The sequence below is a fragment of the Gouania willdenowi genome, chromosome 16 (assembly GCF_900634775.1).
Source record: "Gouania willdenowi chromosome 16, fGouWil2.1, whole genome shotgun sequence".
NCBI lineage: Eukaryota > Metazoa > Chordata > Actinopteri > Blenniiformes > Gobiesocidae > Gouania > Gouania willdenowi.
Genome location: NC_041059.1, coordinates 28,549,172 through 28,571,763, shown reverse-complemented (window position 1 = coordinate 28,571,763; position 22,592 = coordinate 28,549,172). Strand labels below are relative to the sequence as shown.

The 22,592-nt window shown below is 40.1% G+C and overlaps 2 protein-coding genes across 4 annotated transcripts in view; one reads left to right on the top strand and one right to left on the bottom strand.

Moving 5' to 3' along the window:
- Positions 1–6,239: 6,239 nt before the first annotated feature.
- On the bottom strand, positions 6,240–12,111 carry LOC114477602 (prostaglandin reductase 3-like). Its single transcript, XM_028470016.1, has 2 exons — positions 10,685–12,111; positions 6,240–7,329 (listed from the first exon to the last, which is right to left on the bottom strand). The coding sequence occupies exons 1-2, from the start codon at positions 10,972–10,974 to the stop codon at positions 6,393–6,395; spliced, it is 1,227 nt and encodes a 408-aa protein (XP_028325817.1). The 5' UTR covers positions 10,975–12,111; the 3' UTR covers positions 6,240–6,392.
- LOC114477601 (teashirt homolog 1-like) overlaps positions 10,422–22,592 on the top strand; it is a 37,206-nt gene continuing 25,035 nt past the window's right edge. Inside the window, exons 1-2 of one of the 3 annotated variants that reach the window (XM_028470014.1) lie at positions 10,422–10,568; positions 12,449–13,036. In XM_028470014.1, coding sequence (XP_028325815.1) covers positions 12,997–13,036 — 40 coding nt within the window. In that variant the 5' untranslated portion in view covers positions 10,422–10,568; positions 12,449–12,996. Of the gene's footprint in view, positions 10,569–12,124; positions 12,267–12,448; positions 13,037–22,592 lie in introns of those variants that run through there. The other 2 variants (XM_028470013.1, XM_028470015.1) reach the window with 2 other exon arrangements.

Sequence of the window (22,592 nt, the reverse complement as noted above, 5' to 3'; positions counted from 1 at the left end):
AGAGAAAAATCGAAACAGATTGAAAAATTGACCAAAACAGAATATAAAGATATCAATGGAGCACCTGAAGAGACTAATTTGAACTTTTCTGTACTTCTAAACACTCTAAATATACAACAAAATGCATTTAAGGGCTAAAAAAGTGGATTTAGCATGATATGTCCCCTTTAAGGAAGGGGCCCAACAAGATGGTTTGTACCCAGGGCCCAAAATGTGGTGCTACACCCCTGTTGGTGTGTGAATGTGATTGTGAATGAGCTGATATGTATAGCACTTTGTGACCTCTGTCTGTGAAAGGTGTTATATAAATAAACATTTTTTACATACTTACAGGTAAATCGCTATGTGTGCAGAGGCAAATTTCTGTGCTTGCTGTAGTTAAACACAAGAAGAATTTGACTATGGCTTCGAATAGCCTTTTAAGTGAAGTTAGGTGATCATACTGTATATCATTAAGCCATCCACGTTTTATAACAAAAGCAGCAAACAGGACCAACACAAACAGTACAGAGGGACAGCCACACACACTGGAGCCATATTTCCATGAATAGATTATCTGTATTTTACCAACTATACGCCACAAAGCTATTTCAGAGCAATAAAGATACATGACATATGATTTGAAATGATAAATAACATATTAAAGAGTTCACAGTAAACATGGTACTGCTGCTTTTAGTTGTTATGCTGCAAAAAAGTGGAACAAACTGTCAGCAGAGCTGAAGTCAGCATCTAATGTGACCATTTTTAAATCAAAGTTAAAGGCAAAAGGTAAAGTCTTTTTCTCTACCACGTATGACCTTTAGTCATGTTGTTAATGTAATGTGTTTGCTGCTGATTTTAAATATTTTTTATTGATTTTTGGACTGTTGAATATTTTTGTTGCACTTTTTGATCATATAAAGCACATTGAGTTGCCTTGTGCATGAAATGTGCTATACAAATAAATTTGCCTTGCCTTAAAAAACATTATATGTATTATATAACACTTTAAAATAATTATTTAATGTCTACATGACATTGTGGCACTTTGCATCAAGAGTGCTCAAAACAAAACTAGTAATGCTAGTTTGACTATTAATGAAGGTGTTTATTAGCTCAAAGCTAATGTAAAAATATTTTGCCTTGAAAATCTTTTTTCCACTCGAACAGTTGTTCCCTTGTTGAAAAGGTAATATAAAGTAATATTACATTTTATTATGTATTTGCATTTTTGAAACAGATTACATGACAGATTTTGTCAAAACCTGCAATGTTAAATTTATTTTGTGGGATCATTTGCAAGAAAAAGCCAGGTATTAGGAAAACTTGTTCTTGTAAACAGTTTGTTATTGAATATTATTGTAATCATGTACTGATCAGTAGAGAAAACACACACACACATTTATCAGGCAGTGTTAATAATATTGTGAATTCAGATGGACTGAAATATCTGGAGCTGAACTATAGTTCGATTTACACAATGATTCAAGTTTCCACTGTAATTTTTACTTAAAGCTTCTTCTTCCCGGGAGTCAAACTGGATTCTATGTCAGGCTGGATTTGGCCTGATCTAAGATTGTAAAAAAGAGCAACTCATCTGTAAAATCCACTCTAAAACGAACTGGATTCAATCCTTTAACTTGATGTGAAGAGGAACCATTGTAATCCGCTGCACATATTATTTCATAAGTCGAGTGGAATCTTTGGATAAATGGCATGATCTTGTTTTACTTTGAAGAAAAAGATATTTTAAAAGTCCTGCGTCCTGTGGGTCTTAAAATAACAATGACAATCTTTCTTTTCATATGGAAATCACCTCAGATGAAAAAAAAACATCATCCTTGTCACATTGTAGTTATTTAGCAAGAGGTTTAGACATGAAACACAACATGAACGTCCTAACAAAGGTAAATAAGAGTAAAGCTAAACTTTGCAGCGTAGGAGACAAAATAAAGGCCTCATTTAATCACTGAGGCCTTCTCTCCTCTAGAGCCACCTCCCCTTCTCTCTCTCTCTTTCTGTGTTTCTGTGAATGTCTTTACTGGCCGATGATGAATTCTTAAGCAGATCACACTGATAATTGTATTTCATAACTGTCAGTTGTGCGAAGGCTGCCAGTGTGCCCAGGAGCTATTTGTGTCTCAGTATGTCCTCCACAAACCTTCACTCTCCTCCTCCTCCTCTTTCTTCTTCCTCACCTCTCTCTGTCCCTCGCCCGCCCCTAATCACCGGGGAGGTGCTTACTGTCTCTGGCCTCGAATTACTCAATCAGGCAGACACATTTATGGATGACACCTTTATTACAATTAATCAGGGGGACTTGATTAAGAAAGTTATTCCACCCCTTCATTGAGACTTACACAAGTGGAGCTGCCACATATTGTAATTTATGTCCCACTGAGCTCTCACGCCGATGATGGACGGAGAGTGTGACAGCTTCCTCGCCTGAGCACTGAGACACAGTTGTGTGTCCGCGTGTGATTACGGGGTTTGGTTATGTTTTGCGTGCACTGGTGCAAACAAACATACTCTCCCCCCCCCTTCATTCTGGCTCGCACAACTCAGGTTTAGCACTAAGTTTAATAAATGACTTTAATTGGCTCTAGAGGTGTGCTTGAATATTCCATTTCCATTTCTTCTTTATTCTCTCTCTGTTTTTAACACACACGCACACACACACACACACACACACACTCCTGAAATAAACGAATTTCTTTACCTTTACTCACAGTTGCCGGGTCTGCTGTGGCTAATTAGCTGAGTGAGTTTTAGGTTTGGTAATTAGGCAGAGGTAGGAGTGATGGGGGCTCGGGGAGTTGGGGAGTTGAGAGGGGGCTAAATGACTTGCCTGAGAGAGAAACCGGACTGTCGAGATGCTGGCAGCATCACACAGCCAGCCAGAGTCCCCCAGACACCCAGAGGTAGAATACTATGCACTTGTATGAGGGCTGATGTCTTTGTTATGTGCCACATACTCCAGTGAGGGGCAACTGTGGGGGAAAAAAAAAAGGAAAAAGGGAATTTTACTGCTCAGATTGTCAAAGCAGAAAAAAAAATGTGGTGTTGTCTTAGATCAGCACATTGAACAGCTGAGGATACTTTAAATAGTCATGAAGGTTTTTCACTCACTCAGTGTAAGTTCACTGCTGTCTTTGGAGAAACCAAGGATCAAGGATGTATACAGAGACTTTTTTTTACTAGAGGTATAAAAAGTACTGACATATCCTCAAGTAGATGTACTGTTACTTGATTGAAATTGTACTCAAGTAAATGTACAAGTAAATCATACATAAAATACTCAAGTACAAGTAAAAAGTAGCCCAATTTAATAGTACTCAAAGTAAAAGTTACTAGTTACGTTCACTCCTCACATTTATTTTTGGTAATAAATCTTGCCACACTTACAGTAAAAATCTCATTTTGCACAATTGGATATTAATTTATTTTCCACAAAGGCATCTGTATAAAATAAAAAAGTTTGTCCAAATGAACAATTCTTTTTTAAATAAAACAACAACAATTAATTTAATTTTAATTTTTTTTTTAAATGTATCAGGCTCTAAATATAGATACATTTATGAACCACCATTTAATGCTGTTTTAGCGTTGTGTGCTACGTTTTAATCTGATTGGTCGGCTATGATGTGATGCGTTTGATTGTTGTCTGGTCATTTCATTTTTTTATAGTTTCACAATTTCCGTTGATCATTTTACAACAAAAAACTATAGTTTACTCAGTAATGGTTGGGTGTAGAAATGTAACACATTACTGAACTTATTTCAAAACCTACTTAAGTACATGTAAAATTACTGATTTAGAAATATACTGAAAAAAGTACAAGTACCCATAAAAGCAACTCAATTACAGTAACATGAGTACTGCTTGTAATCCATTACTTTCACCTCTGCTTTTTACAAGTAGAAAACTTAAGCCTCAAATCAACAAAAGCATGTTGTCCATGTTGAGCACAATTTAACCGGTGTTCATTTGGACAGCGTTTTTTGATACAATTTTATCCAAAAGGAAGAAATAAGAAATGTCATTTATGTGACCTTTTTTTCACTACACATAAAAGCACATGTAAATAGTTTCTTTTGAAAATCTGTTGTCTTCTTTGGTTTAATTACTGTCCCGGTTTTGAGTTTTAAAAATGTGGTCACCCTGGTATAGAAGACCAATTAGAATAACATGGGTGTGTGTATGTATTTTTTTTTTTTTTTTTTTTTTTAAACAAAAACCCACTGTAGTTACTGAGTGAGAGTATTTTGCTACCCGTCTTCACTCTGCAGAGCCACAGTCTGGATCCTACTTCAGAGGAACCCTTTCTATCCTTACTGTTTTGTTTATGCTTCACAGCTCCATGTCGTTTCAATGCGACGCCAGTTAGCAGCCAAGGACTGCAAAACAGACCAATTAAATAAAGAGAGTTGTCTCTCCAGGTTCCTGTGTTCTCTAATTGGGGCTGTGACTGCTCACTAATCAGCAGAGGTACAGGTAGGCCCAGGAGGACGCCCAGACGAAGCCTCTCCTGCTAATTGAAAAGATGCAAACCCATCCGCTCCTTCCTGCTTGCAGCCCAAAGTGAATGCACTCAGTATTCAAGCATGCTAAATTCATCTGAACATACGTGCGCATCATCACCTTTGTCACCTTTGTGTTTGGCAGGCATGTAAGAGCTTGCTTTGGAATTATAACACTTGAGCAAACGGTGTTACAGTCAGGTTTAATGACACCTTGTTTGTTGTTTTCAAAGGTTATATTTAGAAAATTTGTTTTAAATGGCTTTACATTAAGGAATAAACATTGAGTGATTGTTTTCAAATTGATATGCATAGATTAAGACTAACTATGTATATCTGATAGATCAATAGAACAATTTGTTTGACAGCTCAACATGTGAAGAATTAAACAGACTTTCCACAGCTTGTTCTATAACAACACAATCAAGTCATATTACTATTGTACATTCTTTGCGGAGGGTTCCTCTGATCCTGGCCTGGAGGGGTTCTGATTTCCGGCCTTGCCCGGTGAAGGCAGCAGCTTTGCATGCTGGGGTCACACCTGTAACATATTTCACACTGGGTTATATTTTCAGGAGCCACCTGGATGAGGAAATAACATGTTCACAAGTGCATGAAGTCGGCATCCCTCCCTGCCTCGTAGGAACAGGTGTTAGTTTGAGACACGTTGCACCAAGGACAGCATTGGTGCTTTTATGAAATACATACTATAAAAAGATTACTTTTATATACTTTTAGTTTTATATTCAGGTCTTCCGTCACAGGGTTAATGTATATCTTTTAAATCTATAGCATGTAAACGTCACAAGTAAAATCCACCAAATTTAATATCTGATTAAAATATTCCATACATGGGCATTATCAAGATTTTAAATTGAATTCATATCTGTATTATTGTAATTTTAATAAGCATTTTAGGTAGGTTTTACTTATCATTAAGGTAAAAGCATTGATGTTTAGATTGTATATATATATTAGTGCAGTGGGACTAAATTGGAAATACTGGTTACAGTAGTTATTTTTTATTTTAAAATATGAGTGAAAAAAAAATAAAAAATGAAAGTTAACAGAACTCAAAAAATTAAGGCAATCGATTGCCTCAATTTTTTTTTTTTTGTTGATTAACTTAAGTCAAAATTTTCCAGAACTTAAAAGGTTGGATGACTGTATACTTGTACTTTTTAATAAAAGTTAAATTAAAGAGCTATATGAATTAAGTTTATTTTAAAATAATCCCTATTTGAAACGATAGGACTTCATCATTATTTGCATGTAATTACTTAATTCTATTAAGTTGTACTTAAATTGTGTTTTTAAGTCATGCTTACTTATAGACAAATATAATTCCCTTTACTGAAAAATAAGTTGAAGTTACTCAAAAAAGAATAACATGTCACACCAATTTGACATAATTAAGTCAGTCGAACTTTTTCTATCACTCTGAGTATAAACTACTTAATTACTTTGAGCGTTCATGTTCACAGTGAGTTTGTAGAACTGGTGAAATGTAAAAGGATTGAATTCATATCTCAAGTATGTAAATGCTTTGTCCAATGCAAGGTTTTATTGGACAAACCTTGACTATTCCATCACAGGGTTAACACATTCTCTCCTGATTAATTTAAATGTATTTTATGTTGGACTGTGTAAGATCAAATTTAACCAATTAAAGCACACAACACTCAGAGAAAGTACTACGTCTTTATAGAAAGATGGGTGGACAACTCCCAACATTGTACAGATCTCACACTTTTTTATTTCAGATTTCTAATCATGAAAAATTACATTCTTTATAATCGCTAAAGGTTTCAATAAAATAAATCACAGTGTCATCCGTCCATCTTTACATACGGCCACAATCTAATATGATTTGTCATCATTGCCCTGATTCACAGCTTGCTATTGCCAACAGAGGGTGGAGCCACATCCACTACAACTTTTCCCAAATTGTTCCCAGCGTACATGTAGTCGACAGCACGGAAAACGGACTCCAGCCCTTCAAATCTGCCCTCTGGAGACGAATCCCCACAATCCACCTCACACTTCAACTTCCCCTTGGCAAACATCTCCATCATGCTGCTCAGAGCTTCCCTGTAGTCGCTGAAGAAGTGGGGAAGGAAGAACCCTCGGATGCTGGCCGACCGTTGGAGCAGCTTGACTGGTAGTGTTGTTCCTTTGAAAGGCGCCAACCCTGACGCGCTCTGGTAGCCTGAGATGAAGCCAATCACGATCAGACGCCCTTTGTTGGCCAAACTATTCACTGCGATATCTAACATGTTGCCTCCAACCGACTCATAGACCACATCTACACATTGAGGGTATTCTTTCTTCAGCGTCTTAACCAGGTCTTCTGTCTTGTAGTTGATGGGCCTGTCGCATCCGATTGATTTAAGGAAACCGGCTTTCTCGTTTGAGGAGCAAGTCCCGATCACGTGACAACCAGCCTGTTTGGCAAACTGCACGGCAAACTGTCCGGTCCCTCCTGCTGCTGCCGTGACCAGGACGGTCTCACCTTTCGCCAGGTCACCCAGACGTTTCAGGGCGATGAAGGCCGTAGCACCGCTAACCAGCAGTGTGAGGAACTCTGGCTTCACTGCAGGAACAGGCACGCTTTCCTTAGCGGGGACCACCGTGTACTCTGCAAACGCACCGCTGCCAAACCCAAAGTAGGCTACGGTGTCGCCCACGGTGTAACGGGAGCTGGCGCTGAGGCCGAGGCCAACAACTTCGCCGATCCCTTCGAAACCAGCATCAAAGGGAGGCTTAACCGAGGGATCGTAGCGGCCTGATGAGTAATTAATATCAGAAGCGTTGATTCCCACAAAACTGCAACAGAAAAAAAGAGAAACACACCATCTTATAAGAGAGAAAGGAAGAAATACAGTCAAAATTCTGAAGTAGTAAAGTCAATCAGGGTTCCGAGAAACACATGCATCAGCCGCATTAGGGGTGGGGGAAAATTGATTCATATAAGAATCGCTATTCTAATCATATACAATTCTGAATTGATTCATAAATTTCAAAAATTGATTTAAAAAAAATATATATATATATATTTTTTTTAATTGTAAGTCAAACAACACAAGTAGAAACACTAAACCAAAACAACAACAAAACAGACAAAGCAGTTACACAGTATATATTTATATATACACAATATATAAAACAAAAGGAGGAGTGTGTGTGCACCAGAGCTGACTATGTTGACACTAGCCTAAGCTTTAATTTAGACAATTTTGTTTATGGAAGTTGTTTCTTCTACAGTAAATTTTTATTTGTCTAGCATGAATAAATGTTACCTTTTGTCTTAAGTTTGCCTTTGTGTGATTAGTTTTCTTTAAAATTATCTTTTACAAACTGTATTGTTTTGATGCCATAATTTGCCTTAACACACTATGCATTGTATCATTTTTGAATCATTTGAATCGAATCGTGACCTTAAGAATCGAAATCAAAATTGCGAGACCCAAAGATTCACATCCCTAAGCCGCACCGTATATTTAATACAGGCGATTTGCTCAGACGCTCTTATCTTTACCCGAGGACCCCTGCCGCCACTTAGCTGCTCCCGATGCTGCCTGTGTGCATCCTCTGCATAATGACCGTCCATTATAAACAGTGTAGCTTCAACCGGGACGTAGCTTGTAGCGACACATGAAGCTGCTTGTCGTATTCGTAACTTGCAACAGATCATTCTACATGCGCGCGCACGGATGCGAATACCGTCTGGTTGATAATACCGCATTTAAATTTGAAAAGCACGTCTTGGAATCAGTCTTTTGAATCAAATGTTATGTCTTGTCTCTACAGAGTATGTGAGTATTTATTAGTGGAGGACCTACACCAAGGATGACTAACTACATTCATCATCACCTTCACTAATTCAACAAATAACTTTTAGTTTCAAAGTACGGCTGGGACAAAGTTAAAAACAACAATAAAAAAATAAAAAAATCTAACTTTAGCTTTACTTTACTCAATTTCAACATTTTCCACGCCGGTGGCGCTCGCTCACATGCCACGTGATCCCCCTATGCTGTGAAAAATTCCTGGTGGGAACCCAGTCAATGGTTCACTACTTTATCATTAGTATAGACACATGTTCCTTTAATCCTAAAGGAGGTCGGGACTCCTTCTCTGCGATGCACAAACACTCTGCTTTGTTTTGGCAATGATTCCCTTTTCTTTTCTAAAGGAGAGTCCTGCACTGACAGGGAAAGGCTTATATCACAAAACACATTGCATGATGTCACAACTCATTGTCTTCAGAGACACCCACAACAAAGTGCACTTTCTCAACACAAAAATCCTAAAACAGTCACGCTTTTTTTTTTTCTTTTCCCTTCCTCGACGCAAAGACAACTGTTTTCATCCTACTTTAGCAACAGCCTAGAAAACAAATATGTGCAAAAGGAACACATAAATAAATCATTTACTGTCTTTTAGAGTGCCGTGCATGCTGTGCCTCATTACTGTGCATGTCACACGTGTACTTTGAGCTGCTAGATAATGCTTCTGTGCTTCGTAGATGGATAACAATGATAGAAGAAAACACCTCGATGTGACGACTTTACATCCGTACGATCCGTTTTCCTCAGATGTTATCAAAAAGGTACAGATGTTCACTGCGAACTGGACTAAATATGGGATGTTTTTAGAATTGAATGAATCTCAATCAACAGACTATTCTGGAAAAAAATAAATAAATAAATCACACTCAAAAATATACAGGTTGAGAAGCATCTTTAAAGATGAAAAAGCAACAGCTGCTACTAAACACTAGTAATTATTTTTCGACTGACGTACATAAAAAAAAAAAAAAACACAATTGCATCTGATTTTGTTTATTGAAAATTGAGGCAAAATGACTCAAATAAACGACCATAACTATCATATAACAGATACAGCTGTTTCCTCACACTTGATATTTAGTTGTGATGAAATCAAAGTAGGGTGTTATTTATTTAAGGACCAAACTTTCCAAATAAATGAAAAATATTGTAAATTTAAGGTAGGTAGACAAAGGAAGTGTAGCAAAAAACTGATAGGTATTCAATTTAATGGATTCATGGCTTATTTTATTCTTTAACTCACACTCATGATATAGATCTACATTCATACAAGATCAATTCAAAACAAAATGCAATTAAATTCATTTGAAATTCCGTCTCAGCTTCAACGACTGCAAAGCCACAAATAAGGTTGACCAACCAGTTCCAGGTCTTATTTTACAGTTCTGGGTCACTTCAACACCCGCTTATCCTAATCAGGGTCACAGGGTGATGGAGTGCTTTACTGCTTACACATAGATGAGAGGCCACGTACATAGATCATACATATCATATGGAATGGGTTTAACCTCAGTGGGACAGTAAAACCTAAAGAGCAATTCCAGTAAGTTCATTTTTCCTTCTTTTTTTTTTTTTTTTTAAGGTTTTGTTTATTCGGACAAGGATTTTCAGGAAATTTTATCCTACAGTCGAAACATGTCAGGAGATAACATTTCCTGAAAAACCTTGTCTGAATGAATAAATTAAAAAAAAAAAAAAAAAAAACTGAAGAGAAAAATGTAAAAGAACAAACCATGTGTGTAAAAAAAAAAACAATTTGACTTTTAAAGAAAACACATCAAACTGTGATCTGTCAGGAAAGTGGATCAGAGAAACTACTAGAAGTCAGTTTCCTAGAAGGACAATAGTGTGTGTGTGTGTGTGTGTGTGTGTGTGTGTGTGTGGAATGATGCTGCAATTCCAGCTCCATGTATAACCGCTGCATCCCCCTCACCATCATCTCCATCTCCTGATGCCAGTCTGAGCCCCCCCACATGACTTTGTGTTTGCAGGTTAGTGACGTAGAGAGAGAGAGAGAGAGAGAGAGAGAGAGAGAGAGAGAGAGAGAGAGAGAGAGAGAGAGAGAGATGCCTAGTAGATGGATTGATGGACAAATGCAGAGAGGGCGGAACTTGGAATTACAGTAGCTCCATCGCTTATTCTTCCCGTATTTTGCCATCTAGTGATGATGATGAGGATGATGATGATTGCGTGTGCTGGACGTGGTAAATAGAGGTAAGCAGATCCTTCTGTTTTTTTTTTTTTTTTAATAAACTTCTCCACAATGTGCAGCAGATTGGTTGTGAAATCTCGATCCGTGTCCACCTCTGGAAAGCAAAGCAGCAACTTACCGATTTCTAACGAGCAGGTCCGCGTCCCCGGGTGTGGGCACGGAGGCTGTTTGCACGCGCACCGCCTGACGGAAGTCAGGGCTGAGCTCGGTGACGACCAGCTTCTTCATGGTGCTGGGGATTGACGAGCCTTTGAAATCCATGAAGTGAGAAGAGTAGGACATGTCTATGATGGAACGGTTCGGTGCTGCGGAATGAACTCCTGAAAGTGCTCCGGTTCCTCCGCGGATCGCTCGCACTCGGCTTCCGCTGCGTCTGAGCAGCCGCAGCAGCAGCACGGGGCTGGACATGGCTCCACGGAGGAAATGTGACAAAGTTCAAGTTGGCGTGTGTGTGTGTGTGTGTGTGGCCGTAGGTAGTGAAGCAGAAGCCGATTAGCTTGTTTCTTCTGTGCAGCGACACGGCAGACAGGGCCAGGCCGGGCTAAAGGAGGGCCGAGCCGGGGTAAACGGAGCTGGACGCTTCGGAGAGCGGCTCCTGGTTAGCTTAGCTTAACATGTGAAGCCCAGTATAGAGTTAGTTTAGCTGGGGAGCTGCTGTGCTGCAGCGCTGGGAGGAGGATCAGTAGCAGACCTGAAGAAGTCAGAGTCCCTCCCCTTCCTTTCCCGGACACCACACTCACTTCCTAGTAAGGTGAAACAAATCAATCCCTATCGCTTTATATTCATCAAACTGTTTGCCTCCCACGAAAAAAAAAGCAACACTAACAACAAAAAACACCACTGACTCTTTCAAATCATCTGAATCCTCCCGCTGCGCTAAAAGTGGCCCCTATGGGCGCTTTGCGTAAATATTTGGATATCACTGTAGCGGAGACGCGTTGTTGCCCCACCGTGTTCACCTGAGTGGAGTTCACTTTCCATCCTGCTTTGCATGTTTGGTGCATGTGGTGATTTATTTTTGTTGTCAAATCCATTTAAAACAAACAGTCACATCGTTAGGTTCTAACTTCCCATTGCAGTTGTAAACTCTGCATCCGATCCGTAACAGTAGTTGGAATCTTTCGGGATGTTGTCATGATTCCCATCAGATAAGTTTGGATTCAGTGGCTCACGCGCTATAAGATCACATGTTCTGTTTCTTTTGGTGTTTTGAACAGAGAAGAAGAGAGAAAGAGGGAGAGGGAGGGAGGGAGGGAGGGAGGGAGGGAGCGGGGACAAGACAATTAAAAAGATTGACAGGTAGGCTCCACTGTCAGGGGTGACGCTTGTGGAGAGGGGAGGAGTAAAATGTAGCAGGAAAAGCCACTCGATGCGTCTGTCTATCAGTTGAGACTGTCTGAAACAGCTTCTGGATCCACCGCCTTTCCATTTTTTCTTATTCCAGAGCGCTCTACGGATCCGTTCCCTGGAGTTTCCCCCTTTTCTTTTCTTTTCTTCTGAAATCCCCCACACATCACAGACACAAATATCCGATCGTTGTGTCGATGTTGATCCGCTGTTAGCGACGTGCGGATGCGCCTGCGTCCTCTGTGTTTTCTCCATAAGTGAGATCCTGTCCACCGCATCAGCAGATCATCCACAAACACCGATCTGTCCGACATGTAATAGGATGATCGGTGGGGAATCCGACTTGTAAAAAGGTGAGTGTGACTGTTTCCAAATGGGAGAGGTGGGAGGAAGGAGGAAAAAAAAAAAAGTCTCCGGACTGGTGGTGGTGGTGGTGGTGAGGCAGGATCCGGTGTCGTGGTGGCGGTGACGGGGATTGACATGAGTCCATCTTAATGCCCTGTCTGTTCTGCTTCTCCTTTCTTTCTATCCTCAGGTTTTCTGGCAAAAATGAGCAACACGAGGATACGTGGTTTCTCCGCGCTCACACGGGACGTATTTGTGTGCTGACAGACTCCAAATCCACTCTTTTGTGCGTGTGTGTGTGTGTGTGTATGCGTGTGTGTAGTTTCGCTGCGCGTAAAAAGGCGCAGCAAAACTATCCCACAGCAAACAAGCGCTGGAGATCAGGGAGAATTGTGGATCCAGAGGGAGTCACAGTGAAAACTCGGGTTTGACGGTGCTGCTTCTTTTGTGTTTCCCACCACCACCACCACCACCACTGCCATGAAAGAGATGAAGGAAGATGATTTCTAATGGACATGAAGGTGTCAGCCGCTGGCAGAAGCCTTTTGTAGTTTTCCAGCTTGTTCCTCTGTGTGAAGCCGATCCATCTTTTAAATCCCTAAAAGAACTGTGAGAAGAAACCAGACAGAGACCCCAAAACACCTCCTCTACGTGCACACGGGATGTTTTTTCCACATTGACAGACTTGATGTGTTAGTAACCCCTGCATGAGAAGCACCGTGGAACCAGACGGTCACTATGCCGAGGAGAAAGCAGCAAGAGCCGCGGCGATCCGCAGGTATAACCCTAACCCACCAAAATAACACACTTCACTACATTCACTATATATATTTACAATAACCCTCAACCCTTTATTTAAAAACAAAAAACAAAACAAAAAAAAAACAACTATCATCTATTACTTTGTGCTTGTCCTGCATGCTCATGTTTACTTTTTCCATCTTCTGCAGTTTAAAAACTAAAGATTTACGCACACATCTGCGCAAATCCAGAGTTTAGAGATGTATTTTTCTCCCCCCCCCTTTTTTTTTTTTTTTAAAAATTCTACACTTTTTTCTAAAGTTCTATTAAGAATAGTGAGTAGAACTAAACAGCAGTTATGTGGGATAAAAGAGACTTTTTTTTGAGGTTCAAGAGCGAGTAATGATGAATAATTGACTGGAAAAGAGAAAAAAAGGAGAACATTGGTGAGAGCCTGGGTCCCCCCCCCCCCCCCCCCCCCCCCCTTTCATTTTTATTACAAGCGTTGCCATTCTTGATTTGATGCGTGATTGATCCCCTGTCACGTGGCTGCCTTTGATCTATTCATTCCTGATAAACGTCAATAAAATTAATAATAAATAAAATTAAATAAAATTAAATTAAAAAAAAACCCTCTATGAAGACAGGAGTGTGCTCGTGGACGCTTTAGCACTTCTTTGATTCCTGTGTCGTTAAAGCCAGTGATTGAAAATTATAAAAGAGACAAGAAATAATAATAAAAAGTAATGGATTGTAGTGTAAAATTACTCCATTTATTCTTGTGTGTGTGTGTGTGTGTGTGTGTGTGTGTGTGTGTGTGTGTGTGTGTGTGTGTGTGTGTGTGTTTTAGACTTCTTGAGAAAAAAAAAAAAAAAAACAACACAGTTGAACACTTTTTGGATGTTTGAATCCACATATTTTCCTTGGTAGTTGATTGTAGAAGGTTGCGCGTGTTCCCATTTCTAATTCATCCCACATTCAGAATCAGTTCAGTTGCTGAAATCAATATCCAGTGCTCGAGGGCAGCACGGCACTCACTATGTGACCAACTGATAAAACCAGGTGTTGGCAGAGGACCGACAAGGTTGACTTCTAGTGGTTTGGATTTGGACTCCCCCCACTTATTTCTTTTTTCTCTCCCTTTCCTCTCGTCTCCCTTGCAAGCCTTTAAACAAATGTAAATGAGTGACAGGGGTTTCTACCTCTGTGCTAATGAGGCCGAGGCTTTGAAGTTAGGCATTAACAACTGGAGTGAACAAAAGACAGTTACAGAATTTTAAAGAGATTTTGAAATATGAAGTGCAAAGCGGGTCGAACAGGAGGGCCAGCCGACGAAGACTTTGAACTCAGCAGGTTTTTTATCATTTCAAGCAGGGAGCTGGTGATGAGGAGGACTAAGATAGTGGTGCTGGTGAGGAGGAGGAGGAGGATGATGATGATGATGATGATGATGAGGAGGAGGAGTGCAGGATAGAGAGCATTCCACCACCTCTCTGCTAACTTCTTCACTTGCTTATGCTTTTTAAGGAAAGTCGTCAATGTCAATTTGCTTTTGTGCAAAAAAGTCCAGTTGTGATTTAAATATTGGGTTTCTTCCTATGTGTGTGTGTGTGTGTGTGTGTGTGTGTGTGTGTTAGCCCTCACACTTTGATAAAACAGTAAAGCACTGCGCCTGGAAACATTGACCACACACACACACACACACACACACACACACACACTACTTGTGATGGTCCATCCCAGCCTGACCATCAGAATGTTTTGCAACATTGGGATAGATCACGTCCATACTGTGACTCCTACACACACACACACACACACACACACACTAATAACACGCACACACACACTGAGAGCAGCTTCTGACCTGTGGCTTCTTCCTCCGCTGCTCAAAGATTGAACAATTACACCTAGTTGGATATTTTGGTTAAAAATCACAACTCACATCATCAGAAAACACTAAAGCTGACTTATTTCCTTATACATTTCCTATCTTTTATTTTTCTTATGAGAAAATACTTCATAATAAAAGTTTTAGGCCTTCCAAAATAAGCCCTTTTCACTTTTAGTTAAATAAGACGTTAAAATGTTATTCTTAATAAGAATCGACCGTTTGGCTTCAGTTTGTATTAAAGGGAAAAAAAAAAGAAGCGTTTCCGTCTAATAGAAATGATTTTTAATTTGTGTTGAACATTGCGATTACATAGACACTAATGACATTTTAATACAAGACATTTGTGAATGTGAAAGTATTATTAGAAAACGTGTGTGCGCACACATTATGTGTGTTTGTATTTAACCAAAATATATTGTTTTAATCTTTTTTTTTAGTCAAATATTACAAGCGTTGCAGCTTTAAGTTAAAACGGGTCAGTCTAAAATATTACTAATAAAAATGTGTTTTTACTAAATATAGATTTCGTGCATGACTATTTATTTTTCTTGTTGATGCAGAGGGCGAGAAAATATTGTTTTGAATTTCAATTTTTTTTTTCAAATAATGTTCATGTAGGAATTTATGTATAAAAAATGCAAACTTCGGATTTGTTTTTGCACAGTTGGGGTGTGTGTGTGTGTGTGTGTGTGTGTGTATCCACCTTTAACAGACCTCTATTGCTTTTTAAAAAAAAGTAATTTCTTCAGGTTATTAATGAAAGAAGAAGACATAAAATAATGCTTTATGCAATGGTGGATTTAAAGCAGATTCACACCGTCCTATAGGAGACAGTGCATGGCTCTCACTACCTCAGACCACGATGGTTAATTGCTAGAAAGACATTGCGTTTGTGTGTGCGTGTGTGTGTGTGTGCGTGCATATGAAAGGAGTGGTAGTGGTGGTGGTGGTAGTGGTGTTGGTGCTGGCGGGGGTAAGGTTGCTTCCCATCGGCTTCATTAGAGAGAGCCCTAATTATCTGCAGAGCTGATGGATTTGTGACAGGCCTTAACGATTAATGCTGACAAATTCAGTAAGGTGTCAAGTCCGCAGCTGCCTTGATGTAATCAAGTTGATATTATACAGTCCCTGTAGCCCCTAGTGCAGCACCAACTCAATTTGCCTGTGCAGGTGACAAATGGACTTTGCTACCTGACTAATCACGTCAGGAGACAATGCCAGTTAATGACCTCGGCGAGCACCCACCACCTCCACCCCCTTCCCCATCGCTCTTATAACCTTGTATTAAGCACAGGCCAGCAACAGCACACACACACACACACACACACACACACTTATGTACGGCCCCTGCCACTAAACTACCTCCCCAGTCTGCACGTACGTACGTGGACTGGAACGCAATCCCAACTCGCTGCTGTAGCCGCCTGGCTGAAGGCCTCCAGTTTATGTCGAGCCAGAAGAATCACAGTGCCCAGGGATTAATGATTTTGCATGCCCGGGGTAGCTAAGATTACACAGCGACCTTTGTGCTCTTACTTGACGATGCTGTTATGTGATATTCTCACATATTCCCACACACACACACACACACACACACACACACACACGCACACACACACACACACACACACACACACACACACACACACACACATGTACACACACTTTTTTTTGTCAGTAAAGGATGAATACAACAGTATTATGCTTTTAACCAGGAGTGTGTGTTTTTTTTTTCTTTTTCTTTCACTGGAAATCGTAGTTAATTTTAATAACTCCCGTATCCTAGATAATTTCACTTAATTATGTTTGAATGAAAGTAGACATTTTTAAAAGTATGCACCGCTTGTTAAACTGATGGCTTATCAGCCCTACTGCTGCTTCTGAGAAATACAAAGTTTACTTTAGAATTTTATGAAATTGTGTGTGTGTGTGTGTGATAGAGAGTGGTGAAGAGAGGAGATCATGAAAGTGAAAGGAGTGTGTGATTTTGTAGCTTAGCACTGACCGGTGTGAGCTTTCCTGGAATGAATAACTCCAACGAGTGTTACAGTAACCACGCCATGTTAGTCATCCTCTTTAGCACGGCCTGTCTTCAGACCCCCTCTCTGTTTAAGAGCAGGAGAAAAGCACCACTGGCTGGCTAGCAGTAGTTGATGTGCTCCATGTTTCCCTCCTTACTCTCGTGCATTTGCTCTATTTCCAATCAAACGAAGCAGGAACGCGTATCGATTAGCCTCTTTTTCTATTTTCCTCGCTTCAGTCGTACTGTACGTTTCCTGGGCATTCCTCTTTTATTGTGCGTGCATATGCGTGTTTGGCGGTTTCGCTCAGCTAGAGGTTACGCTAATTGGACTAGCGGTGTCGTTAGCAGGTGGTATTGATCCACCCTCATCGATAGCCACTTTTGCTACCCGCAAAACAAATAGTAAATTTACATCAGGGATTTAAGCTAGTCGGAGGTCAAACATGCTCAGCTTGCTCTACCCTAATGCCTCCAGTCACCACAAATGCCCTTTAACACGTGTGTGTGTGTGTGTGTGAGATGTTTTCATTGTTTGTTTTTTTTGTGCACAAAAATCAGAAAATTACCTATTTTACCCATTTTTGGGATCAACAGGCCGTTTTTAAAATGCTAACAAATTCGAGTCAAGGAGAACTAGTGAGAGTAGCACTAAAGCTTAGTCAGAATATACCTGCCATTGTAGTAATAGTGCCTCTTTTTTGTTGTTTCTTTATCCCTTCACTCATATTTTCTGCAGCATTCTCAACAAAAGCTGCCCTCGGGCACGCTGCTACCATCACTGCCAGTGTGCTGCTCTCGCTGCGCTTTAAACACACACTCACACACACACACACACACACACCATCAACAATAAACACAGACAGTCAGACAAACACAGACACACACCTACACCCAACGCTTAAGTGCAGCCAGTGTGTCTCTGTGGGAGGTCATAATGGAGGTGGCTTAGTATGATGGGAAATCATATCATTAAAGCAGCCAGATGTGCTTTGTTGCTTACATCGCAGCACATGAAAACAGCAGCAAGTCATGGGATCCCCCCCCCCAAAAAAAATATACTTATCTGAGTAAATCACGACTAAAACTGTTGGAAAGCAGCCCTTTAGGACCAGCCTGACAAGCAGTCTGCGACAGAAAAAGAGTTTTTTGTTCTCATCGTTCAATGTTGAAGACGCATAACAAAGTTGCTCTTTTAACTTTTAGTGAAAGCAGAGAGGCCAACGATGGGGATAAAAGACTTGCTGTTGCTGTTATCAGCTCTCCGTTAAGTGTGCTTAATTACTATGTAATATTTGTGTTGTGCTGAGTAATTACAATTTGTAATGGTCCGCAGCAGGGATGTAAGGTTTAAAAGCTCATTAATGAAAACACTGTTGATGCTTTTTTATTTATTTATTTTTTATTTTTTGTGTGTGTTTCTTTTTCTTCCCCTCTCTGGCACATAATTTCAGACATGAGGAAGATAAGAGGGGAAGCATTCGAGAGAAGTAGTCATGCAACATTTAAGGCAGAAAAATTGACATCTCAAATTTTCTTAAGTAAAGTATATTACATCTGCCGAGGGTGAATTTGCTCTCTTGATCAGCGCCGTGCCTCCTCGAGAGGCTACGGGAAAGTCTGCCGGAGCCAAATTTAACATGTTACTGTTATCAATAAAAGATGAGCAATTACAGAATATTTTGTCTAATAAGTATTTGAATTCCTCAGCACAGGAGGAGGAAAAAAAAAAAAACACACACACAAAAAAAAAAAAAAAAACATGTTGCTTACCCACTCATTACATCAGTTAGCATAGGGAGTGAGAAGCAGCGCTTTGATGCCAACAAACAAACAAGACAAACGAGATGGGCCCACTACAGAAGAGCAAAAACCCTATCCAGGGACACCCAGCCCTACGCCCCCCTCCTCTTCTACGCTTCTCCACCTCTCTTCCTCTTCTACGTTCCTCTCATCTGTTCTCTCATTCCATTTCTAGATCTTTCCCCCACTCTAGCATGTTTTTTTTTTTTTTTTTTTAATCTCTCATCTTTCTCTTATCTTGGGTAAATACTCATTTATTGTCACTCAAAAGCAAAAAGGAAAGAACAACTGCTGCTGATGGTTGCGGTTGGATTTTTAACTGATGTTTTTTTTTTTTTTTTTTTTTTTCTTGGTGGCTTTAGTTCACAGGCAAAGTCAGCTTAAAATGAAGAAATATGGTTAAACTCTGCATCTTTGACGTTTAGAATTCATTGTCTTTGCATTTTAAGTTACATTAAGGGTGTAAGAAAATATCAATTCGGCGATAAATATAGCGATATATGTAGCGATGTTTCATACCGCGTTTATCGTGTCGATCCAAAAAATGTGCAAATTGATTTTTATAAACATGTTTTTTTTTTAAAAGAAGAAAACATTTAATTGCGCTAACGTATGCATAGCACGTAAATGTCAGTGATCCACATAAAACCTTGTTAAACTACCTCACTCCTCAATGCATTTTATTTTGGAAGTTGATTGCACTTTATTTTTTATTAAACATACTGGGCACTTTTATAGATGTCTGTGGTTACTTTTTTTTTTTATAAACAATTTAAGAACTTAACAGAACCAGAATTTGTTGTGGAAGCAAAAGTTAAGCTTTTTTTTTTTTTTTATTTCATTTGACAATTTGATAAACATACCACTTGTTTTGGATATTACAGTTAGTTACTATTTACTTGTTCTCGCAAGTTTAAAAAAAGATGAAGTAAATTGTATTTCACACCATTTTTTACTTGTAAAGGGGAAATGTGTAATTATTGATATGGTGATATATATATATCGTATTGTTCCTGATATATCATATCATGACATGGAAATTGTGAATCGTATCGTATCGTCAGATTCAAGGCAACGCACACCCCTACTTTACATTACAGATTTGATCCTGTAACGACTGCTAGATTTCTCTCCCTAATATTTTTAAATGAATTTGTGTAATTTAGTTATTGACGTATATGACCAAATGTGGGCTTATAACATATTGGATGAATTAAAAGAGTAGGGTTAGGGTTAGGGTGAAAAGAGAGTGTGTGTGTGTGTGTGTGTGTGTGTGTGTGTGTGTGTGTGTGTGTGTGTGTGTGTGTGTGTGTGTGTGTGTGTGTGTGTGTGTGTGTGTGTGTGTGTGTGTGTGTGTGTGTGTGTGTGTGTGTGTGTGTGTGTGTGCGTGGTAACATTTGGATGGGCATTAAAAATGACAGATGATCAGGACGATGGACAAATTCTTCTGCAACAGCTGTGACTGTCACCGTTATCCTGACAGGTGTCAATTAAGAATTACTGCCGCCACTGTCTAATGTCCTCCACACACACACACACACACACACACACACACACACACACACACACACACACACACACACACACACACCCTCCATCTCTAATTCTAAATTCACTTCCTACCCAACACTGATGCCTTGTCCAGCTGTCGGTGTGATAAAGTCGTAACACTTTCCCATTCCCACCGCTGGTCTACTGTACCGTGATTTGCTAATAAACAGATTATTGATCGATCAGATCATTATATTTTGTCAAGCGGAGTCTTGTTTGTTCATTGCGAATACGGTTTAGTTGGTGTAGAGTTGGTGCTGAGGCCTGTGCTGCCATGGATTTTCTGCTAACGCCACGTTTGGACTTTAACCAAGTCGTGAGTTCTCCTGATCCTCTTGTTCCTTTGCCTCGTTGGCAGCCACAGAGCTGCTGTTGTACCACATTGTGAAGTAGGGAGTTGAGGTCAGCGAGTGACAAAATGAGCAATTGCCAGCGCCCAATTGAAGGCTGTTTTCCAGTAAAAAAAAAAAAAAAGCACTGGCTGACCAGCACAGCTGAGGGCAGGGTTCTGGATTAGAAGTGAAAACAAAAATCCAGAAATTCTAATGGTGTGTGTATGGTGTTTCCTAGTTTTCCATTCTTTTTTCCATTTTTTTAAAATCAATTGCATTTCCCTTACATGCATTTATAATCAATAATATATTACCGTAAACTCACGTGTCATGATTTTGACACTGCTTCTAAAATAAATGCAGTTTTTCACCAAAGGCGCCCAAAAAAACGTAGGAACCATTAATTGGTTGAAGTAAAAAACGGCAACGGGAAATGGCAACATGAGAGAGAGAGAGATAGAGAGAGCACAGGAGGCTCACCAGGAATACTCAGATGGATTTATTTGTTTGTTCACTTGGGATTTACAGTTTTTGGATTTCCTCCCTAGAAATCATTTGCCACAGAAAATAACCGGGGAAGATAATATCAGTGTTATTTTTCTACTCAGGCATTATTTGCATATCTCTTGTTTGAATTAAGGCAACCCCCTTGGAGTGATATTTGGTTTGTCGTTCCAAGCTTCATTCCGCATCACCTGTTCTTCCCCCCCCACCATAATTTATGTCTTTCGTCCATTCTTATCTTCTCTCCATCTCTATTTTCCTGTTTTTCTTGCCCTTTTTCTGCGGGGCTCCACCCCTCTGCCCACACTGTCTCACACAGTCATCACACTCGCTTGAAGCGATTATCAAACACGAGAATTTCTTTCTATCCCAATGCAAATCTCCCAATGTGTGCTCTCTTCTCGTTTCCCCCCCCCTCCAACCCAATCGGTTTGTATGTAATCAAGCTAAACGGCGGCTAAAGCTAAACGGGGTTTGCTTCTTGGTGGAGATGGATGGAGGGATTAAATATTAACTGGCTGCGGTTGACTTAAGGCAAGCGTTTTACATTTCTGCCCCCACCATGGATGCTGCACATTGATCCCCTCGCCCCAGTGCCTTGTTACTTGATTCACTGGCCAACGTTAATTTTTCACCATCACCTTTCGCTGGCTAGGCCTGTAGAAGGGAGGGTTGGTTCAGCCCTCTACGTTCTGACAACCTCCCCCCTCCGTCATGGCTTGCCAGCAAAGGTGAGATGGATGATAGCAATTTGAGATTTTGTTTGTGCGTGTGATCATGGAGATTGTTTTTTGGTATTACCATGGTGTAACAATCCCGGTGATTAATTGAGGTAAATCGCGTAGCTCCGATTGCCAAAATGAATGGGGCGGGGGAATAACATGTGGTTGCAGGTTCTACACCTTCCATTGCTCTTGAATTGTGAATGTGGCCTCTATTCCATGACCTTGGGGGTTTAAAAAGTGCTGCCTTCTTTTCCAGCTACGAACTCCTGTGATCCCACCGTAAACACACTACTTCCTTTGTGATATTGCTTCTTTCATTTCCTCGTCGCTCTCTATCCCCCCCCCCCCCCCCCCCCCCCAACTGTGATTAAAAGTGAAAATCCAACTGCTTGTGTAAAAAAGGAGACTAAACAAGAACAAAATGGCTACAGTGTCCATGTGCTTTCATATAGAAGGACATCTGCGGTAGGAATGTTGTTCCAGCAGCGGTTTGCAGTGTGTTTTTCAATGTGTTTGTTGTCTACATGTGTATAGCAATATCCTGTGGGTCACAGAGGCAACTTGTTAAAAAAGAGGGGGAGGCTAATACCAGTGGTGGTTTCGTTCAACCCCCCCTCGTCTTTTATGAAGCACACATGCTCGTTCGTACACAAAGTTGTGGCACTGGTGCTGTTGACGGTGTCGTGAAGGCCCTCTGGCAGTTATAAATGTGTCGGTCCTGCCACAGAGTGAGCAAAACCCCCCACCCATCCCAGCCTGGGTGC

Excerpts from the sequence above, each read along its gene's own strand:
- LOC114477602 (XM_028470016.1), bottom strand. The coding sequence starts at position 10,974 with ATGTCCAGCCCCGTGCTGCTGCTGCGGCTGCTCAGACGCAGCGGAAGC. Across the intron at positions 7,330-10,684 it reads GACCTGCTCGTTAGAAATCG|TTTTGTGGGAATCAACGCTT; the intron begins GTAAGTTGCTGC and ends TTTCTGTTGCAG.